The sequence below is a fragment of the Rhinichthys klamathensis genome, unplaced genomic scaffold (assembly GCF_029890125.1).
Source record: "Rhinichthys klamathensis goyatoka isolate OS25496 unplaced genomic scaffold, OSU_Roscu_1.1 h1tg000111l_1, whole genome shotgun sequence".
NCBI lineage: Eukaryota > Metazoa > Chordata > Actinopteri > Cypriniformes > Leuciscidae > Rhinichthys > Rhinichthys klamathensis.
Window position 1 is genome coordinate 3,648,739 of NW_026606649.1, and position 23,811 is coordinate 3,672,549.

The 23,811-nt window shown below is 40.1% G+C and overlaps 1 protein-coding gene across 1 annotated transcript in view; it reads left to right on the forward strand.

The window, feature by feature from the left end:
- zgc:64002 (uncharacterized protein LOC393330 homolog) overlaps positions 1–23,237 on the forward strand; it is a 32,627-nt gene extending 9,390 nt beyond the window's left edge. Inside the window, exons 2-3 of the mRNA XM_056254221.1 lie at positions 22–332; positions 22,760–23,237. Coding sequence (XP_056110196.1) covers positions 22–332; positions 22,760–23,237 — 789 coding nt within the window. The remainder of the gene's footprint in view (positions 1–21; positions 333–22,759) is intronic.
- Positions 23,238–23,811: the final 574 nt, after the last annotated feature.

A 23,811-nucleotide genomic window follows, 5' to 3' on the forward strand; every position in this document is an offset into this window, starting at 1 on the left:
AATGGTGAGTCTTCTGAGCAGGGTCGTTCCGTCCGGCGGACCCACCGAAGGCCCACAGAGTGCAGTGTGGGGGGTTCTCTAGTGGCAGCTTCGCTGTTTTCCAATGGAAGGGACGAGTCGGGGCTCACGACTGGGAGGAGGCTGCTGCAGGACAGTTCAGGTGCGCATTTCGGGGGACGTACTCCCTTCTTCCCAGGGGGAGAACGGGCCGAGACTTACGGCCAGAGGAACTGTGGTGGAGCAGAGGTGCGTGTTTCGGGTATGTACTCTTCTTCGCAGCGAGAAGCAGACAGAGAACTTACGGCTGGGGAGCTTCACTGCAACGCAGTCAGGTGAGTATACAGGCACGTAATCCTCTTCTTCTACCGATGACAGACAGAGAACTTACGGCTGGAGGGCTTCACTGCAAAGCAGTCAGGTCAGGTGAGTATACAGGCACGTAATCCTCTTGAAGGGCCGGCAAACACAGCTTACGGCGGGAGAGTTTCGCTGCAAAGCAGACAGGTGAATATACAGGCACGTAATCCTCTTCTACAGGTGACAGACAGAGAACTTACGGCTGGAGGGCTTCACTGCAAAGCAGTCTGGTGAGCATTCACCTACGTGTCCCTCTTCACAATGGGCTGTCAGATAATACACTCAAAGGTCTGTGGAGTACAACAGTGTTAGCCTCTTCTTATGTCTTTAGAACGTGATAGAAACTCAGGTAAGTAATGGACATCCAGCGGGTTTAAGTTCACACATCAAAACAGTGCATCACGTCATCTCTACAATTCAGCACTCAGTGGGAAAATACATATATAGATGGCCGTCGCCCATTTTCTGACCTGGCATTCACATCGGGGAGTCCCATAGACACGAAAGAGGAGGATGGAGATTGATTGGACTACTCACAGTCTCTCACAAACGATCTTACTGTCCAGCGATTCCCTCCTTCCGGTTGAGTCAGCGTGCTCTTTCTCCCAAACTCACAGTGCCGCCCATAGACATAATAAATACATAGACGCCCTATTGGCCGCTGGAGCGTACGTCAACGGCGCCGCCATGTTGGGGATGGCAACTTTCCCATACCTCTCATACCGGGAATTGAAAAAAATACCTGTTTTGTGCGCTGCTTGGGGCTGTACAAATCGCCACACTATTGAAAACAGCTTTCGAGGAATTACCTTTCACAAGCAAGACTGAACGTTTGTTTTTGGTTGTATTTGGTCATGATTTAATTAGTAATAGTAACGTCCAGAGGTTACATTTAAAAATACTACTGTTATTGTGTCACGAAATGTAGTTTTAATAGTTTTTCAGTCGACAATGTAGTTGTTTAAAGCTCAAATCTGTGGTTTGTTTATAAAGATAGCGCCTATTTAAAAATTTGATCTGACGTTTTCGGAGTTGTAAGATGCTATCACCGGGGCTCAGCGCTCGTCTACCCCGCCTGGAACAGACGTACCTCGGCCAGTGCTTCTGAAGTTTTGCCGCTGACTCGGATGTCTCTAGTCTAGTGGTTAAACATGAGCTATAATTCGTCTTGTGTATATCTAACGGGCGATCTTTGGTCTCATTAATCTATAAATGGTTCCCTGGTAAATCGTTTTGGCTGAGGGCAAAGTGAAGTTTCATAACTTTATATTTAGGCTATTTTAACGTTGTATCCTGCTGTATGTTTGACTGAAGCTACTTCTGTTATAATGGCTATTACTGATCAATAAAACTGAAATTTAACAAAAAGAGTTAAATATTAAAATGTCACTATTTAACTTATTTTTTATTGTATATATTCTGTAATTGATATTTCTTATTCTACTGCTATTATTATAGTATTATTAATAAACTATATGCTATTATCAATATTTGTATGATTGTATTATTGTACTTATGATATTATATAATTATACTATTCATTACTATTTTATTTGCTGTATACTATTTGTTTATTTTATTGACTAAACTATTTACTATTACTTCTCACATTATGTTATATTTACTATTTGCATTGCACTAGTTGTACCGTAACATATGTATTATCATAAAGGATCCATCAGTTATCTTTGTTATTGCTAAAATCTGGTCAATCACAAAAAATGCTTTTTCCACAATAAGAAAACTTAAATTATATCTCAGTATGGGGGTCTTCACCATTCTTATCCAAGAAAAAAAAGCCAAATACATGACAAGCCTGAGCTTTGACCATTCTTTATTAAAAAAAAATATTTTACAAGTCTAACTATCAAGATTTTAAATAACTAGAGATGGAACTTTTTGTACACCACATACAAACCACTGAAATCGGTTGATAAATGTAAAAACAGTTTGTTTTTATGCAGAAAAAACACAGCTCACCCGTTTACTTACATTTGATTACAGTGCAGTCTTGCCCTCCGCAAAATGGCGGACCCGTTGACGTATCGCAGCAACGCTCCAAAGCGGCCAATAGGGCGTCTATGTATTTATTATGAGATTCATAAATTTTGGGGCATCTCGCCCGGGGGGCGGGTAGGGTTAGGATTAGGGTTAGGTTAGGGTTAGGTTTAGACCTAGGTTCGCTAGCTAGTTCTGTGCCTGCCTGTGTGCGCTATTGTGCGCGCTGACCCTGGTCAACGAGAACCCGCATGAGAGATGTGAAACAGGACGTAACCCCGCCCCCCGGGCGAGATGCCCCATTTATTATGTCTATGGTGCCGCCCCCGTTTGCCGGCCCCACTTCCTCTTCTCCAACGCTCACGCTTTCTCCGGGCTCACAGTCCCCAAAACAACTCTCCTCTTTGGTCGGTACTCTCTCCTTTTATCCTCCCCTAATGGCAATGTGTCCCAATCGCGGGGCTTCAATCCCCTCATGCACAGCTGCCGGCGATTTTGCCTAATCACCCCATTCTCTTGGTCGGCGTTACGTCACAAATCATGTGACCTGCATAGCAACAAGCCGCCGCCGTGTTTGAAGGGTAAAACAAACCGAAGGCAAAGCCCGAGGCAAATCAAAAAGGTATCTATTCACAGAAGTTTTGCTATGGATTATGTCAGTTATGGATACTAACGGACTACTTTGTATTAATGATATCTGTGTATGCGAATGTATGTCGGTGGTGAGAAGTGAATTTAATAAAACACTCATGTAAAGCACTTTGTGACTAGTTAACGTTAGCTACATGTCTGTGAAAGGCGCTAGCAGCTATACGAATACAGATCTTCTATTACAGAATGTCTTATCAATATATAGACAGTCTCCTAGCGCCTGCATTGACCAGGTACCATAGAAAGCTGTCGCTTGTAGGTTTACAATCTTGTCCCTATCCGCATTAGGGTTGCCAACTGTCCCGAATTAGCCGGGACGTCCCGATTTTTGGGCCTAATTTATTTGTCCCGATTATTGAGTGCTACGCTGATCTGACTGATACAACAGCAACACGACACGTAAATTAGTTCAAATCTCCTAGAATCTAGAGCTGCGCATGCGAGACAGAACATAGCCTACTGTATGTGCGTCAGCGCCAAACCGTGTAGCGCGGAGAGAGCGAGAGACCTTGCCTGCGAGATGCCAGTCATGTTTAAATACCCATCAAGCATCGATTACATTAACTATGTAATTGATTTTTTATTCATAAAAACAAAACAAAAAAAAACTGTTCATTCAAAAGCACTGTGTTACAAAGTGGCTGTAATGAGCTCAGTCTGTCAGTGGCACAGCTTGTACAATGTCAGTGAGGGACACAGTTTTTTCAAAAAAGCCAAAAAAGGCTAACTGCATAAATGTATCTTATCGGTCTTTGTCAGGTGACGTCACACTCGTGATACACGAAGTGCATTATGGGGCGTAGCCGCCATTTGTAAGGTATCGATGCAGGGGTATTCTGTTGTTGGAGAATTGTGTTTTTCATTATTTTTTTAAAACTAAACCATCCTTAACATGACATTATCATCATCATCAATACAGCAAACCTATCTTTGCTGTTACTACTGTGTCCTTCGGTGGGAATGTAAATAAATCCTGTACTCAGCCGTTGGTAAAATGTCCGTGGGTTTTAAGAGATTTAAAGTTTTTAAATTGTTCACTGGTATATGCGCTTATACCATAAACAAGATAGTTGACAATGTCCCAGTATGAGGATGAGAAAGCAATGCGGGATCAGCACTCCAATTTACTGCAGTCAGCTCATATATGGATCTATGTTCTGAATGGATGACAATTTCTCCAAATAACGGTACCTGCCATATTTATCGAGTTTATTGTGGTATGGCATTTCCTCGGTTTTCTTGTGCTTCTCCAGTTTTGCGAGTTATTTACTTGTTATCTCTACTCTTGTAATCTCTTCAATGCTCACAGTCAGTAGCGATACCTCAAAAATGGCGCCTGCGGTGACGTCACACACAACAAACCCACGTGTCTGACAAAGACCGATTCCCCACATAACTAGTGCATTTCATTGTTGCTTATCAGTGTAGAGCTGATTCTCGGCGATTTTTATCTTCCGCTTTCGTGTTGCTTAATGGCGGGCGCTTGTTTGAATATCCTAGGACCCAAAATAGATTGGTCTAGAATTACTAGCTGTGTACAAACTGTGAGTGAATTTACTGAGAGGTTTTGCCAGTCAGCTGTAACGTACAGTGGAATAGTGGATGATTCTGAAAGTGTGCTCGATGACAAAGGGCCACTAGTCCGCATCTGGTCAGATGGCCTTGTAGCTGAATACAGAAGAGCTTTGCCATTCCTAGATCTGACTTGGTCTCACAAAACTCTCAGAAGTAACTTAGACAGTTTGGCTGCATGGGAAAGAGATGCTGATTTTAAAGCCAAAGTGAGAGTAGCAGCAGCAGCTACATTTAGCACAACCCAACCAGAAAGCAGGTGGTCTAAAAAAGAAGGCAAATGCCACTACTGTGGAAAATTAGGACATTGGGAGAAAGAGTGTAGGAAGAAGTTGCAAGACACAAAAAGAAATGCTATGCATAATTCTGCTCCTTCTCAGCCTGCTTACAACCCTGACGCAGTTCCGCAAGTGTCCACTGAGACTTTAGGACAGCTCGTTCAGGCTCTTCTAAGAGCACAAAAAGACCAGGAAAAAAACTAATTGTTGGGGCTGTGAGCAGCTACCTTTCCCCTGTAACCCATCATAATGACAAAAGAATTTTTGTGAAAGGTAGCATACAAGAGAAAGAGATTGATTTTTTGCTTGATACAGGTGCAGAAATGACAATAATTCCCACAAAATTGGCTAAAGGTTTAGACATTCCGTACAAGAAAACCAAACTTTCTTTAACTGGTGTAGTAGGTGAAGATTCTGTTTTGTATGAAACCCCGCTCATTGAGGTACAATTTGGCCCGAAAACTCTGACTACAAAATTGTTATGTGCGCCATTAAATACAGGTGCAATTTTAGGCATGGATCTCCTGAGACAAGTACATCTAACTTTAGACATGTCCTCTGCTAGCATTCAAATTTCCTCAGCACAAATTTCTACCAGTAATGAGATCCCTCCAGAGTATGCTTTCTTACAAAATCATCCAATTTGGGCTAAAGACAAGGATGATTGTGGTTTGTTGACAGGTGCAGAACCAGTAAAATTTACAGGAACTGCACCCCCGGTCACCAAACAATATCCTATCAATAAGGAAGCTATTCAGGGGATCAAACCTATTGTAGAAAAATTGCTGACGCAAGGAGTGCTAGTTAAAACCAACAGTCCATGTAATTCGCCCATATGGCCCATAAAGAAATCTAATGGGACATGGAGACTAACAATAGACTACAGAGTAGCCAATAAACATATTGATAAAATCACCCCCCTTGTGGCAGATCCATCTACAATTTGTAATGGTTTGCCATTAGAGTGTAAGATTTGTTCAGTAATTGATATGTCTAATGGATTCTTTTCTGTACCGTTGCACTCTGACAGCCAGCCATGGTTAGCTTTCACAGTTGACTATGAACAATACCAGTGGACACGTTTGCCACAGGATTTCAAAACTCCCCAACCATATACCATCAGGCTGTCAGACGTGATTTGTGTGACCCAGAATGTCCGGTAAAACAGTCGACTATGATTCAATATGTCGATGATATTTTGATTGCCTCAACAGATCACGAGGTGCATCAAATTGAATTGGCATCATTGTTGGACTATTTGCATAAAAAAGGACACAAATGCAGCTTTCACAAAGCTCAAATTGCTATAAAGCAAGTCACATTTCTGGGTCAAACAATTGGTGCAGGAAATAGATACATTACACAGGATCGAGCGGCTTCAGTCAAAACCATAACTCCGCCTACTACCATTAAAACACTCCGATCATTTTTAGGAACAGCAGGTTACTGTAGACCGTGGATTGAAGAATATGCCTCGATTGCTCAGCCTCTCTATGACTTGTTGAAAGGCCATGGTAAAGATTCAGATACTGTTTGTATGGAAGAACTTCACCTAAAAGCGTTCAATGATTTAAAGAGAGCACTGTGTCAAGCACCAGCATTAGGAATTGCCCAATCTGATAGACCCTTTGTGCTTTATGTCCATGAACACTTAGGTTTTATGACTGCATGTCTAATGCAAGATCATGGGGGCAGTTTACGCCCAATTCATTACTATTCTGGTAAACTTGACATAGTTGCTCAAGGTATGGGACCATGCCTCAGAGCAGTGCAGGCAGTTCACCTAGCTCTTCAAGCTTCATCAGTAATGGTGTTAGGTCAGACTGTAAATGTAAAATGCCCACATGCAGTGTCCGCATTAATGAATCAAGCAAAAGTCACCTCTGTAACCTCCTCCCGTTGGGGAAATTGGTTAGCAACTCTCACAGCCCCGAACATTGTTTTACAGTGTTGTGGCAAAAATTCATCTCAAACAAACATCACTGCGTAAGAGACACTCAGAATCAAATTATATAAAATAGAAGTATTTATTCTTGCAAGAATAGGAGCAGTCTAATACACAGTTGTTACCCTGTGCAGAAGAGTGACACACCCCCAGACAGACTGAACTAGCTTTTATCTTAGTTTCAAGGCCTTCTTCCCCCCAGAGCCTTCCTCCCAGTAGTTTTCCATAGACGTCACTAGTTGGCCCACTAAGCTCCCCTGCACCAAATGGTCTTCTGACATCTAGGTCAGAGGTCCTTGTTCGTCTGTTCTCTGGAGTGTCCTCTGTCCTCTCCCTATGGAGGATCCCTTTCCCACTCTACAGATAAAGCGCTGTGAATTCCGGCTCGCGTACCCCGAAGTGATAAAATAAAACAAAATTCTGTATCAAAATTTATAGGCAAGAAAAGTAGTTTGTTTAGGCTGGGTTGTATGAATTACAAACCTGCGCACATATTTTAAAAAGCACATAACTATAGAATTCTGAATGAGCATGTGAACGCCGTCAGCGTTAATCACAGGTTCGCGTTTAAAGTCTGATCATTTCGACGGAGGTGAATCAATCAAAGTTAACTTTAGCTGGAAGTAACATTATTCAAGAACCGCTATAACGCCAAAACAATCTGTTACCTTAAATTATATGTTTATCTCTGTAAAGCTGCTTTGAAACAATTCATTGTTAAAAGCGCTATATAAATGAAGATGACTTGACTTGACTTGAGTGTCTCCCTCTTCTGCCTCCCCAGGTACATAAACAGAATCTTCTCTCACTACAAGTGAGAGACACACATGTGACATTCTTTGAATCATCTATATTTTACTAAAGATCAATGAATATCATTAAAATTGCCACCACAACTCCTCACTTTTTATCATTCTGATTACCCATAATCACAATAATAAACAATAAAACAAATTTTAAGTCATATCATCACACTTATACTCTTCATCTCTGATTTTTGCATAAATGATCACTCTCCTTGAACCTGTGAAGAAAAGTTTAGAATGAAGAAGCATAAGGCTGTTTTTGTGGGGGAAAGGCCCCGTAATATTTTAGCAAGCAAGTAAACATTTTTACGGTGCCGGGCTAACCGAGGAATCACTGTTCCTGCGGTCCTGCAATGCAGACCCTCAGTCACACCAGTAAGGAAAAAAAAGGTAGTTATAACATAGTAAGGAAACAAACAGATAAAAGTATAATAAAAATCACTCAGTTCCAAACCCTATCTTTGTACGCCATCTCGTAACACGGATGACCGCTGCTTGTAACCTTCTTTAAATCTTTTGCCCTTAATCTTTCTCAGAAAATTAAACAAATAGAAGAAAAACAAACAGAACATACATTTAACACATATCTCACTGTAGCTCCCGCTACCTGTATCGTCACATAATTTTGTTCATCCTTGGGATAGACTGTCATTTTCACCAATTGAACAGACAGCATGTTTCACCTGTCACTGTAATCATATTCCCCCATGAATAACAAAATTATTAGAATAACAATCCTAACTCCTATCATTAAGCCTTTTCCATTAATCTACGCCCATCTCCATATTTCACCTCGGTTTTCCTAACCATATTTTGTTCACTTCTAATTCAATTTAGTAAGCTCTATTTAATGCCATATTTAACAAAATCTAACCAGAGAAGTCTTATAATTTTATCCATTCTTCTAACCAATGCAGTTGTTCAATATTAACTCTAATATTTCCATTACAGACACAATCAATATATTTTCTACATTTACAATCAAATCAATACCTAGTTTGATTCAATCAAACAAAATAATCACAAAAACAGATTCTTCTGTTAAACTTAAACCATCAGTTGTGTTGACCATCTCGTTCGCCCCACGGACGTTCCGTGTTCTTTTACCTCTAACTTTTAATTCAAACATGCTGTGGTTCTACTTAATAAGCTTCAACAATTATCCCTATAATTTACATTAATTAATAGATCTTCTCTTCCCAAAAACATTTTCCTTAAATATTTCCTAATGAATAAGTAACCAATCAAATCTTTTGATCTACTGTATATCAATACTAAGCCCTATTTTGATTTAATCAAATAAAATCCTCAAAATAATCACAAAACCACATTCTTAAACCATTAGTTGGTTCACATCCTCCTCCAGGCGTGTTGATCATCTCGTTCGCCCCATGGACTATGGGATGGTTGTGGCCTGTTGGTGTAGGTGAGAGGCTTGGACCCAGGTGTCACACTCTCCAACCATTTTCTGATCCTTATAAGGTTTTCCCTTATATCACGACCGCACCCCCACTGGAGTGAACTGTCACCTGTGAATGGAGACCTTAAGTATTTTGTTAGTGACCGCTTGTCTAGCAGCTCGTCCCCTTTGGTGTGACCTGTGGAATCAACAACCAGAAACATATTATCACCGGATAATTTCTTGCTCACTTAATAGCACTCGGGGTCCTTTTACCCTGAAAAACACTCAACCCACTTTGCTCATGTCCACACAATATTTATACATTTGGAACAGAATTAGTTCTGTTTGATCCAATCCATCCTGACATTCTGTAAAAGGAAAATTTTAAGTTATGCGCTGCGCAGGTGTAGCACCTTTCTGCCACAATAATAACCCAGGCCAGGACAGTTAGCCAAATTCATCCATAACCATTATTTTATTGGGCACATTTTGCCCTGTCTCCCAATCCTGCATGCTCTCTGTAAAGAGAAACAAATTTCGAGGTTATTGTCAGATAGTAAAGTACGTAGTTTCTTTTGTCTACTGTTCTCCCGTGGCCTTCGATGCCCTGGCGTTTCCTGTTGAAACAATCTTTGTTATTGGTGTGTGCATACTCACAGACATCAATTTTGTTAGGCAGAAAAAATGGCTTCTTTCAGGGCTTTTATCAAATTACCCCTAGTGTTCTCCCAACATTTATTCAGCAACTGTGAACCCCTTAATAAACCATATTTGGCAATTGTTATACCATCTCCCTCTTGATGCACGACACAACTCGAGCATCAATTTAACATAACATTTAACATAGTGTTTTTTATAAAGTTTGCCATCAACACTAACCCAAACGTTGTCCTTCAGACAAATTCCCTCCAGACATCTTTCTCTGCCTCTGAAACAAAAATATTACATTCTTCACTTAAAGCCACAATCTCATCTTCTTATCGAAGTATTTGAAAGGCAACGGCCCTCAGTCTTACAGCGAATCTTGCTTTTCAGGCCTGTTGTTTGGTCTCTCAAGTCAGTCATCTACAAACATTTCCAAAGTCATCAATTGTTTCTATCAGGTCAGGTCGTGCTGTGCAGACTTGGTCAATGTCAGTCAATCATTTCTCCCCCTTTGTTCACAATAATCATAAATGTGAGGGGCTCTCTTGATAATTTCATGTTGACTTAGCCAATATGTCACTTTGTTGTTTCCCTCAAATCTACAACATTTTCATTTATCTTAGCCCATGCCAGATGGTGATCTACAACTACACAATTCCAATTTACTTAAACTGATCTTCAAATCTACATTATGTATGACAAAATTATTACTACCAGACAGAGCTTGATGGCCAATCAACTTAAAGCTTGTCCCATGTTCTGTATTGTCTTTTCATCAGAATTATCAGCTTCTTTAAAATTTGTCATTTGCCTTAACCCATCTGTAATGATAAACTCATTCCAGAGGTTAATGACGCAATATACACACCATTCAGGCGGAACATTAGTGCCCCAAACTAATACATACAAGACATAAAGTGCTGTCACCATCACACACACTCATACTAGACACACATATGTTAACTGCTCATTCTCAATGTTCACTTTTCTTTATATTATTGCTTAAAGATTTAAATTTTAAATAAGATTTTAACCTTTCCATTTTCCTGTAGATTCTATCTAATTTTACATGGTCTCTTAACCACTTTCAAAGCTTGTCTTGTTCATTATTCATTTGATTTTTAGACAAGTCAGCTGGGTTGTTTTGGTTCCCTATCATTATTTTTCTTCAGCTTGCTCAGGCAGGCCGATAACAGAAAGACAGACACAGTTACCATCCCTTCCTCCAACTCAGGCAGTCTCTCTCACTATAAACAAATAATTTTTCCACCAGCCTCCTAAGGCTGTAACTTAGACAAAATTTGTATTCATTACAATAACCTTTGACCATTCACCTTTGTCATCCAGACTTTCCTTAAATCAAAAGCTGTCTTCATCTTTAGCCACCACCATGTCTAACGACCTTCAAGAGTTAAAACTATGTCATAGACCTATTAGTTCAAAATCAACACTATGATTTTCCTTGCCCATAAGGCAAACCAGTACATAAAAAGTTTTGCTACTGTCTCCACAACAACTAATGGGAATCACTTCATGGCCTCAGCTGGCTCTTGAAAGCCCACTCCTGTTAGCCCTTTATCTATAATCTCCATCAGGGTGTTTTCCCCTGGCATATTTGCAGACGCTTGTCACAATAAAAAACAGGGCCATACAATGAATGCGGTTTCTGGTGATTGGTATAGAGGAACACTCACGTTTCTGGGTCAGACTGCCTGTAACTCCTCACAGCTCATCCGCCCTAACGATAAAGGATGCTGCTGGCCTCACAGTCATCCGCTCCACTCTCATACCTTTCTCACATAAACACCTCCATCTTGAGATGCCCAGTGACTTTACGTGATCCACTCTGGCTTGGGTTGCCCCCTGTCTGGCCAAAGAAGGTCTTACCCGTCATCGAGATGGTCACTCGTGCCCACTGGTGACCACTCTTTCCAATCACACAATCAGTTCTCTTCAACAGAACTCAGCTGTTTTCTGGAGCTTAGGAAAGGCACGTTCAAGAGTCACCAGGGCCATTCGGATTGCCTAATAGTGTTCACACAGGGAGACAGGTCATTAACAACAGTATTTAATCACTTAAATTCATTAACTATCTTAAAAGCAGCAACCTAGCTACTTGGATTATACTCAGTGAATTTAGATCACAACCGTACATTCAGTGTACTTCATCTGTAGCCGGAGCCATCGGTCCTGAATGGTGGAGACTAAATGAGACAAAGAAGTTACTGGTCCTAAAATAAGCTAATCAAAATGTCATCTCTATCTGTATTATTATTTTAAATACTTCTTTAAAGTCATTCAGTTTTATTTTTAAAACATCTCTGTGTCTGTGATCTTCAACTGAAACACTGTGCTTTACTTATTATCACAGATACCAGCTTTTAGCTGACTCATTGAATGAGAGAGACTCTGAGACTCTATTGGATGGTACACTGCTCTCTCATATACTTCTAACATCAAACTTTTATCTACCATCTTTTAACTCTATCCCAGCTTAAGGCATCTTTGCCAGAAATTACATACGGTTTCAAATAAACATATTATTTATATTTGTCTTTTGCCCACCTCAGGGAATTTAGACATTACAAATTTCCACTCCGATTGAGTCTCTGTCGCACTGGCAGTTTCAGGCACAGCACACATCAGATTTTAGATAAGCGAACTGTTTCATTACAGCCCATAACAAACTTATCTTTTGAAAGCAAAACATCAGCTTCTAGTTCTTTCATGGTCAACTTTTCAAGCTGTTTGTTTGATCAGATGCCTTTCGACACATTTTACATTTAGCAACTGTTAATTCAGTAGCCTACTGCTTCTGCTTATTTGTTCTTACATAATGGTAATTATTCTAGTTCTCAATAACGTTTCACATTTCTCAATCTCAATTACCATAGCTTAATCTCTGACTTCAAAGTTTTCTCTTCTAGGAGTTTATCAGTCTCCAATCAGGATTCACACTAACTTTGACAAGGCTACTCTGCATCTTTTGCAGTTATTATAAATCATCTTTGAGATCTGTCTCTCTATATTACCTTTACATATTTTGCAACTCACATTTGTTGGAGTCACAAAAGGATTCACTTTAAGACTTCAATCTTTTGACCTTGTTTTTTATCTCTTATTTCTCAGACCAAAAATTGTCACTGTCGTCATTTAAACACTGATCTATTTTCAACCCCACATTATTATCAGAAATGTGTCACGTGTTAAATGGTCCTGCTGACCACAATCAAGACACTCTCTGTCATCTGGTTGGTTCGTGTGTCAGCCTCAACTACAGCATCAGACACCTTGCATTTTGATCACTGTGAGCTTCCAAAGGGCTTCAACTTAACTGCACACCCTTGAAGCAGTGTGTGTCCCATTCAGGAATGTAAACAGACCCACTGATAAGCAGTTCTCTGTATTCCTTTGACCATCCAACAATGGCGGATTCAATCACAATAGCCAAATCATACTCTTCATCATTATTATTGGCAGAACATAATTTCATGAGCAGCACAGAAAATGCTCAAAATATTCGAATTTGTTTTCTGTCTTTACCTTACTAATTTGGTATTATCATCAACAACACTAATTACAAGTACTGTTGCTGTTATCCCAGCTTATCTTTTACAAAACATCATCTGCAAATCTCTTCAAAGTGAGATCTTCAGAGCAGAGCTGTTTACAGCATTTGCTCTCTTCTGTCTCACTATTTATTTATTTATTTATTTTCCCGGACTGTTCAGTTACTCTTCATAAAGTGTAACAATTTGTACATCATTCTTTTCATTACAACTGGTTTGAAGCCTTTTCCCTTCCATCACATGGTTAGTCTGCAGATTCAACTTAATATTATCATTATTGTCTCAGTCTTATCTCTACTGTTTCTCCAAAACAGATTATATTACTCAGTCCGTAAATTACACAGACAACCATTATAGCTACTTGCTTCAATACCCTTATTTTCTTAACATTAATAAAATAAAGCAGATATATCATCATTTCAATCATTATTTTATCAAAATCTAGAATTGTTCCCCATTCTGCTTAAAACATTCTTCATATCATGTTAATCCCTGTCAATCATACAATGCCTTATTTTATTCTAAAACTTTTCATATCATTTAAACAGTTAATTTGACTTCCATAAATTCTGTCAGACCATGTCTATTTTCATCACATATAGTTTTCTACTATATTTCTCCTTTCTTTTCCCTACATGCCAGTTCCTTCATTATCCTCTCCTTTCTTTTCTCAAACATGCCAGTTCCTTCATTATCTAACCAGTACATGATTGTTTGCACAATCCCCACACACACATTTTTTACACACATATTGAACGCAGCCACAACAACCTTTTGTCCCGCTGCCCTGTTCCACTGATTCTCGCACACTCTTAGTCTATTTGTGCTCATGGTAGCTCATGATCATGGTATTTTCTCAGTTTTTTTTCAATATCTAAAACATACATTTCCCCCCATACTTTCCTAGTTCTACAGAAAACCGGTGTATCAAATTTGGCATGCTTACTCTGAGATTTTCCCATACTGGCTGTTTTCTGTTCCCTGTGGATTTCTCTTCAACGCGCGTTTTCTCTAATCTGTTTAGGCGTCCCCAACAGACCCGATTCTTTCTTTTAACCCAAATCGGTCGGGTTGCACTATTAGTGCCCTCCTAATTAAGGTTTACCAAAAACTGTTCCGGTTCCCCCTAATTAGCCTCAGTACCTAAAAACAATTTGCTCCGTCGTGGAACAACTAATTTTCAGGGTACCTATCTGTTTGAAATCTCTTGATCTGTCACAGTTCTCACTTAATCCCAGATTATTTATCTGCTTGAAATTTCTTGTTCTGTTACAGACCTCAGTTAATCTCAGATTTTTTCCCTCGTATCTGTTTGAAATTTCTTGATCTATATAGATCTCAATTAATCTCAGATTACGTACCACAGAAACAGCCTTCAGCCAATATGGTTCAATTTCACTCTTCTCCCAATTAAACCGAATTTAAATGACCCTTACCAGAGACGTTGTTTCATGCCACTTGCGGGTTCTTTAGATTCCAGTGGTCGATTCTCCCGGCCCTGATATCGGTCGGCCCCTCTCTCTCAAGTTTACGAGGTAGAGCTGGAACTTACTTAGTCCAGGTGGCCAAACACCGTCCGATCTCAGGTCCAGGAGGCACGTCCAAGGAATCCCACTTCTGACACCAAAACTGTTGTGGCAAAAATTCATCTCAAACAAACATCACTGCGTAAGAGACACTCAGAGTCAAATTATATAAAATAGAAGTATTTATTCTTGCAAGAATAGGAGCAGTCTAATACACAGTTGTTACCCTGTGCAGAAGAGTGACACACCCCCAGACAGACTGAACTAGCTTTTATCTTAGTTTCAAGGCCTTCTTCCCCCCAGAGCCTTCCTCCCAGTAGTTTTCCATAGACGTCACTAGTTGGCCCACTAAGCTCCCCTGCACCAAATGGCCTTCTGACATCTAGGTCAGAGGTCCTTGTTCGTCTGTTCTCTGGAGTGTCTCCCTCTTCTGCCTCCCCAGGTACATAAACAGAATCTTCTCTCACTACAAGTGAGAGACACACATGTGACATTCTTTGAATCATCTATATTTTACTAAAGATCAATGAATATCATTAAAATTGCCACCACAACAGCATGCACCCGTGACAAATCCATCCTCATGTATGATATCTGCAATGACTAAAAGTTTGTTAGAGGATGAAGGAGAAATGACTCACGATTGTGTTACGCTTACATATACCCCTACGAGTGAAGTAAAAGAAACTCCCATAGAGAATTCAGAATTTGAGTTGTTTGTTGACGGTTCAGCTCAAGTCATTGAAGGTAACAGACGAGCTGGTTATGCAGTAACGTCCACCACTGAAGTGGTTGCTTCAGGTCGTCTTCCAGATCATTTTTCAGCTCAAGCTGCAGAACTAGTAGCCTTAACAAGAGCATGCACGCTAGCTTCAGGATCAGTTGCTAATATCTACACAGATTCCAGATATGCTTTTGGGGTAATTCATGATTTTGGTGTCATTTGGCAAACCAGACAGTTTCTAACTTCTGCTGGATCCCCCATTAAGCATGCTGAATTAGTGAAAGATCTAATGTTTTCCATGAAACTTCCAAAGAAATTAGCAGTGATCAAAGTGAAAGCACATCTCACAACTAATACTACGGAAGCTAAAGGCAATGCACTTGCTGATATAGCAGCTAAACAGGCTTGTTTCTATGCAACTGTACAAGTGTGTTCAGGTAGTGCAGCACAGAAGACAATTATGCCTCCTGAATCAATAATTGATCTGTACAAAGACGTTCCTCTGTCTGAAGCATGGACATGGTTAGACAAAGGAGCCACAGTGGATTCATCTGGTTGCTGGACCAAAGGGGGAAAGTATGTCGCTCCCGAATCACTGCTGCCATATTTGGCTCAACAAATACAACGTTTGGGTCACAGTGGTCCAGCAACGATGAATCACAGGTTCTCAAATCAGTGGTGGAATCCAAAATTCAGAAATGTAGCCACAGAAACAGCCAAGAGGTGTGTTACATGTCAGAAACATAATGATGTACCAGCAGCCACTACACCAGCAGCGCATACCCCAGCTCCACCAGGTCCATTTCGTCACCTACAAGTTGATTACATATCAATGCCTCGTTGTAAGGGAAAAACTGATGTTTTGGTAGTAATAGACAAGTTCTCAAGATGGGTAGAAGCTTATCCAACAGGGCGTGCCACAGCTGCACATACTGCTAAATGTCTTGTCACTGATTTCATTCCCAGATGGGGATTACCAGATTGCATTGACTCAGATCAAGGTACACACTTCACAGGACAGGTAGTCAAGGAAGTGGCTAGAATTTTGCAGATTAAGTGGAACCTTCACTGCCCCTATAGGCCACAAGCATCAGGGCAAGTTGAACGTGCAAACAGAACAATCAAAACCAGGCTAAGCAAAATGCATCAGGAAGGAGCAGCATGGGTAGAAGCGTTGCCAGCAGTATTGTGTAGTATGAGAGCGTCACCTAACAGATCAGTAGGACTGAGCCCTCATGAGATTATTACTGGACGCCCAATGCAGATGCCAGGTGTGATTGATCTTAGAAATGCTGATGTACACATTGCCTCAGATGCCCTGATCGCTTACTGTGAAAACCTCACAAAGGCAGTACAGAGTGCCAGAGTGAGAGTTGAGTCGTGTTGGCAGACTCCACCAGAAGGTGGACACACTATCATCCCAGGTCAATGGGTCATGATAAAGTCATTCAAAAACAAGCCATTAGAGCCAAAGTGGCACGGTCCATATCAAGTGATGTTGATTACAGCAGCTGCAGTATTGTGTCAAGGAAAGAAAACCTGGACTCATGTGTCACACTGTAAAGTTGTTCCCCCACCTACAGGGATAGGATAGGGCACGAGACAGTGAGGAGCCCAGGGAAGATCCGATTGCAATATGCACCGGTGGCCAACCCCTGCGGTGAAGACTCCCTCATAGGCCCTTCCCCCCCCCCATAGTCCATCATTACCTCACTGTCTCTTTAGGTGTCACAGGAAGAGAAATAGGGAAAGAGGGAACAACAACAACAGCAGACTAAGAAAAGGATACAACCCTAGTGTTGGATACAACCCTAGTGTTTTAAACAAATACTGCGACAACCCTAGTGTTTGAAGAAAAAACTGCTCTCTGTTTTTTTGTTTTGTTTTCTGTCCTCCTCTGTGCAGATACCACTAGATGGCTATCCCGACCCCCATACGCACCGACCTCCTCACCTGTGTATGAAGACACCACTTCCAGAAAACAACCAGACTCACTGCTGAGCCAACTATCACAAAAGAAAAGAAAAGAAAAAATACACAACGCAGAGAATTATATACGGAATCTTCAGTCATCCCTCAACATGATCCAGATTGTCATACTACTAACCATCCTGGACATCGCACAAAGTGTGGACTCCAGAAACAACATATTCTTAGAACTGATGAATATGTCAAGAAATGCCTTGTTTGCGGGAAAGAATGTTTGCATGCCACACGCACCTTCAGTAGGAGCAGGAATCCCATGGGTGGCCCACCCTATCTCCAAATGTGACACGTGTACCTTACTCAATCATCATACCAGTGGATTATACAACAAGGACACATGTCACAATGTAACACTTCCTCCAGCTTTTTCGTGTTGCATTCCAGGACTACCATCCTGCAACTTAACTTCAGCTACTCCCATCATGACAGATCTGCTTCTGCCAATGATGTTCCATTGGTGCATGGAAAATTATGCTCCAGCATCGACTCCACTGGGTGAAATTCCTCGTGAACGTTGCAGCTTTGTGATTGAAAAAGGAGAAGAATCCTATGTGTACGTTTCTACAACAGAGAAGAAAGAGGAAAAGGACTTAACAGAGTGTCTCTCCAGGAACCCATCCCTATCACATTTTTTTGCAATAAATCAGTTGTGCATGATCCCTCCACCAACTGACACTTTTTGGTTATGTGGAACTTCTGTCTACAGCATCCTCCCCAGTCAATTCAACGGAAGGTGCACCCTGGTTTATGTTCTACCAGCTATCAGAGAAAATACACATTCCACCTCAAGCTCCCCACAGCTACAAAATTCAGCTCCCACCACAAACAAAGAAGATGGCTGCATTCCCGGACTCACTTGCGCACAAACATGGTGGTCAAGAACTCTTGGAGCATTAATCCCGTCTTATGGTGTCATGCAGGCCCTGGATCAAGTCAGAAGCTTATCGAATTCTGTACAAAAATTGGCCAATGATACGGCTTTGGCCCTGGGTAACATCACGAACACTCTCGCTTCGCACAAGATAATGATCTTACAGAACAGAGTGGCCTTGGATTACGTTCTAGCATCACAAGGAGGAGCCTGCACCATCATTGGTCCTGAGTGCTGCACCGGTTTAATGGATCCCACAGAGAACTTGAACAAAATCCAACAAGATATTCTTGGTCTTTCAGCAAAATCACACCAGATGACTGAAGATAACTCTTCCTGGTTCGGAAACTTGTTAGGTAAACCGTGGATGTGGATGAAGTAAATAGCAATTCTGCTGTTGTTTCTCTTATTAGCGTATTATCTATGCGTCCACAGTATCAAGTTTTTCATTCAACAAATCAATCACGCCTCTCACAAGAAAATGACATTTCCAACCAGAAAAGAGTCAAGACTATTACCCGTAAGAACTTCACGGACCGAAATTGCATGTTGTTTCTGTGTCACCATGCAATTACAGAAAATCAACACAGAACAAGCTTGTGCCTGTAACTTACACAAGTTACAAGAATGAATTTTTAAGTGTTTAAATTTGTTTATAAAGTGGGAGTTATTTTAGAACTCCCAAAGGGGGAATTGAAGGAATACAAATTGTGACCCGATCTGGCGAAATGAGTCGGAAGTCGCAACGTTCTATTTTAAGATATGGGCCGATTATGTGGAAAAACAATGAAACAATAGATTTTTTTTTTTTGTGATAATTTCAAAGAACAGACATTCAAAAATAATCTCCCAAAGTTTCGTAGTCCAGATAATTGAGTAAAGGTATTTAAATTACTATTAAAGTGTACAAAGTTTTACTAAATTCGCTGGAAATGAACATTGCTTTTCTCAACTCCTCTCGTCACCTCTGAGCATTTCCCGGGTATCCCCTGAAACGTCACTATCTCTGCTCTTTAAATGGTGTTACACGTTGTATAGAACCAATCAAAAAGCTTAGAAATGTACACAAATGCTGATCATTTGTCGATGGGAAACCATTTCGACTGACCGGCACGCGATTGGTCCAGCCACCCTCCTGTCAGACTCGCAGCGAGCGCTCTGTGTAATAAACAAGCTAGCAGATCTCCTCAGAAAGATTAAATATTATTAATTTGAGAAATGTCGCTGTCAAAAGTGAGAAAAGTTGCCAAAGCGTCATCAAGCCCCCTGGCCATTGCACACTGAGTCCGCGTTTTTTCCGTGTGCGTTTTTTCGTATTGATTCGGTGGCTCCGAATTGTCAAAACACCATTCAAACTGTTTGCTACGGATGTGAAAAACTTACGATTGTTTTTATATAACGGATGAAAGTTTCGTAGTGTGCACGCGTGATTGACATAACGTGATTGACAAATGTGAATGAGTGTAGCTATTTATCTGCAAGGAGAATCCATTACAATGTGTTTGATTAACCCAATATTTAACTGGTATCTCCGTTATGAATTTGTTACGCTGTTATTGTCAACTAGCCTACACTAAGATATGATTGCATAGACTAGCATTATTTGATCTCTGTTTCCTTGTCTCTCTGCCTCTCACTTTCTCTCTCTCTCTCTCTCACACACACACACAGACACACACACACACCCTCTCTCTCAAGCAAAAATGTAGCACCTCTGTTCAATCTTTCTGATTTTAGTACATTTTTGTAAAAGGTAGGCCTACTGTTAAATTATTTATTCAAATAAAAACTTTTAAAATAATTTGAGATTCAGCCTGGTTTAATAGCATTTATATATTAATGTCTTTGGTCAAATTAAGCTGTAAAATAAATAGTTTATCCCTTTAAATGTAATGGATTTTTGAAAGATATCAACAAAAAACGGGCAAAAAACTTTAAAAGCGATTTTCTCAGGTTTTCAATTGGAAAAAGAGGGCAGACGACCATAATTCAAATGTGTATATCTTTACAACCATTCAAGGTATGACTTTGACTAGGATATCAATTGAAAGCTTATGGTCTCCTCTTTCCATTAATACCAAAATCTCAATTTTTAAATTTGGGTCACTCTGACTCATTTTGCTGGATCAGGTCACAATTTATTCAAATGTTTAATTTAGATTTATAGTATATAAACTGAGGAAGTTTATTAGTGTGAATTTTGTAACTAAGGTAAATGTCACAAACCTGCCTTTTCCTGTCTATTGCAAGTTAAATGCAAACCATTTGTCGTGGGGTTCCTGTCTCAGTGCGGGAAGCCCTGCGGAGCAGGTGTGAACATCTGCTATTTTATTATCCTGACTGCCCTGTCTCAATGCGAGAAGGCCATGCCTTTCCTGTTCTCGTGTCTCACCAGGGCAAAGACTCTTGCTGAGTTTATTACTGAGACTGTTTGTCTTGAAGTTCTTGTCTCAGTGTGAGATGCCCTGCACCTTCTCATGCTGGTCCCAAAACCTGTATACCTGTGTCACATGTCCCGCCCATCCGTAAAACTCCAAGTGGACCTCTAGGTTGAAAAAGCGTCAATGCAAGTGAATGAGAGAAAATAATTATTTTCTGATCCCGTTTGAATTGTGCCATGAATGTGAACATGTTGTCTGTGAATTTTTTATATAATTTCTCATGTAACGAGTTTGACAGTATATTGTATGATTCTTTGGCTAGCAGTTGTGGAAGAGACATAACGAGAAAGACTACACGTCGTATATGTGACGTCACCGCATAACACATTTTCCCTCCACAAATCACGGTGCGATAATCTAAGGAATTAGATCGAGATGCCTGTGTGTTTTGTACCCACATGTCACCATTCAAACAAAGGCATGTTTAGTGGGATCCGTGTGCTAGTGGTGGTGACGTATATCAAACGCGTCGAAAGCAGCGAAGAGTTGTAGTCCACAAAGTGCTCTCACACAAAGTCTAACCGTATGAAAATTCTACCCGCTAAATTGTAGCATTCTTTACACGAAAATTTATATAAAAAATTCACAGACAATTATGTTCACATTCATTGCAAAATTCAAACGGGATTAGAAAATAATTATTTTCTCTCATTCACTTGCATTGACGATTTTTCAACCTAGAGGTCCAGCGGGGTAAGCGGAAGGGGCGGGACTTACCAGCTCTATTGAGGAGTAATTATGATCAGTCAAAAAATGTTCGGGCCAATCAAATTGCCAGGGCGGGCTTTATACGATGATGGACAGATGATCTGCAGGGACGTAATCATCACGTTATCAAAGAGCGCTTAACTGGTTTCCCTCAGAGATGACTGCCGCTGGAGAACTGAGATGTGTAGATTCCGCTATCGCGTCTGTTGTAAAAGAAATCGACAGAGAACGTCATTTTAATAGACGAACAGAGAACTGCAATCAAGGCATTTGCCGATCGGAAAGATGTGTTTGCCGTCGTTCCTACGGGATTCGGCAAAAGTTTAATTTATCAGCTGGCTCCGATGGTCACTAAGAAGATGGGACGCAGTGAAAACCCTGTGGTCGTTGTGGTTTCTCCTTTGGTCGCACTCATAGAGGACCAAGTAAAAGAAGCAACACTCGTTATTTTACTTCTTCCAGCGTGCGTGCATTTGAGTTCTGTAGTTGACAACTGTGCTATGCAAAGTAGTTGACTTACTGCGTTGCTCTCATTGGTTGTAGGTCTATCCAATTGAGTGCAGAGTTTTTTTTTTTTTCTGGTTCTGTTAAGACACGCCTCATAATCAAAGCCCTATGGAGCAGTATCATACTCACATTCTGACTAGAATATGAGTATGACGAAGTCAGGCTAGGGGACAAGCATAAAACTGCAAAATCTACTAAAAAATAGCCTTGCAAAAGCATTTTGAAAATAAAAACAGGGGCAAGATTTGGTGGTTACTAGGATGTTGGAGCATGAACTTCATAATGACAATGTATTTGTGCATTTGTTTGTTTATTTATTTACAAAAAAAGGCCAAGGATACAAAAGTGCCTGTAGTTGGAGAATCACCCAATTGCGACTTTATATCTCGCAATTGCAACTTTATTTCTCAGAATTGCGACTTTATATCTCGCAATTGCGACTTTATTTCTCACAATTCTGACTTCATATCTCGCAATTGTGAGATAAAAAGTCGCAATTCTTTTTTTTAATTTTTTTTATTCAGTGGCGGAAACAAGCTTCCATAGAAACAAGCTTCCTATACCTAACAATGCCTAACAGAGGAAAATTCTCTTTTCTTACATTGTTATTTTCATCACATTTCGCATAATAACATTACGCTTTTAAATAATTTTGGAATTAACTTGCTGGCTAATTCCATTGGTAAAACTATGTAAGGATGAAACAAAAAACCCACACCCATTTATAAAATTACAGAGCCAATTAAGCCCTTTTACACATGATAATATTCTTCTTGGTATTTTGTTATAATTTATTTATATCGCTTTTCATTCATCTTTGAACTATTCAGCCCATCTGATTTGGAGGCTTCGCTTAAGCAACGAGTCAAAAAGGTTTTAAAATGTGATGTCCGGTTGGATAATACGTTCTATCCACACACATTGGAACCAGCTGACTGCGTCATTACATCTCTGTGCCTGGAAGCAGCGTGTAAAGACATTCAGACATACCGTCGCGCTTTACATGGGCTGACCAAGCTCCTGCGTCCTGGTGTACTTCTGGTCATGGTAGGTGTTCTGGGTGAGACCTTCTACAAGGTGGATGAACAGTCCTTTTCTTGTCTTAGACTGAGTCAGTATGATATTGAGGAAGCGCTCAGAGGTTTAGGCCTCTCTATCCACGAGTTTAATTTACTGCCTGTAGAAGACCAGAAGAGCAACTCCGTGTCAACTTGTGGCGAGAAAACCTTCCGACTGAATAGAGGAATATAATAAAGCAAAATCGGTTGTATTTAAAACTTGAGCATGCAATCAATCCTGTTGTATAGCCTATGCTTTTTCTTGTTTATTAATAAACGGCACAAGATGAATATGGAATGCATAACTCTTAAAACTATACACACATATTTGATCAAATAACGTTTTTTTCTTTTTATTATGGGTTTTATTTACTAATGAAATAAACATTGGCCTACTGTGAAATCAATTTTATGACTTATGTTCTTTATAACACAAAGGGAGCTTTGCCTTTGGAATGCTTGGAGGAATTATCTATTATTTACTCTAACTATGAATTTTAAATTTTAACCATTTTAAAAACAAAAAGCCACAACATATGGGAAATAACCAACACAAATTAATTAAGCCTTGTTTTATTTGAGGAGTCTTTTGGTGACAGACAGTAGGGAAGACCTTGGTTACGGTTGGTTGAAAATATGATCTACATAAAGCTTGGCCTTGGTGTATTCAGTCATCACTTAATTATTAACAAATATATTGCCATTTAATATGAATCATGTTTGCAAAGTTAATGTGTTACATTTTTACAAGGTGTAGTTGTACAGAT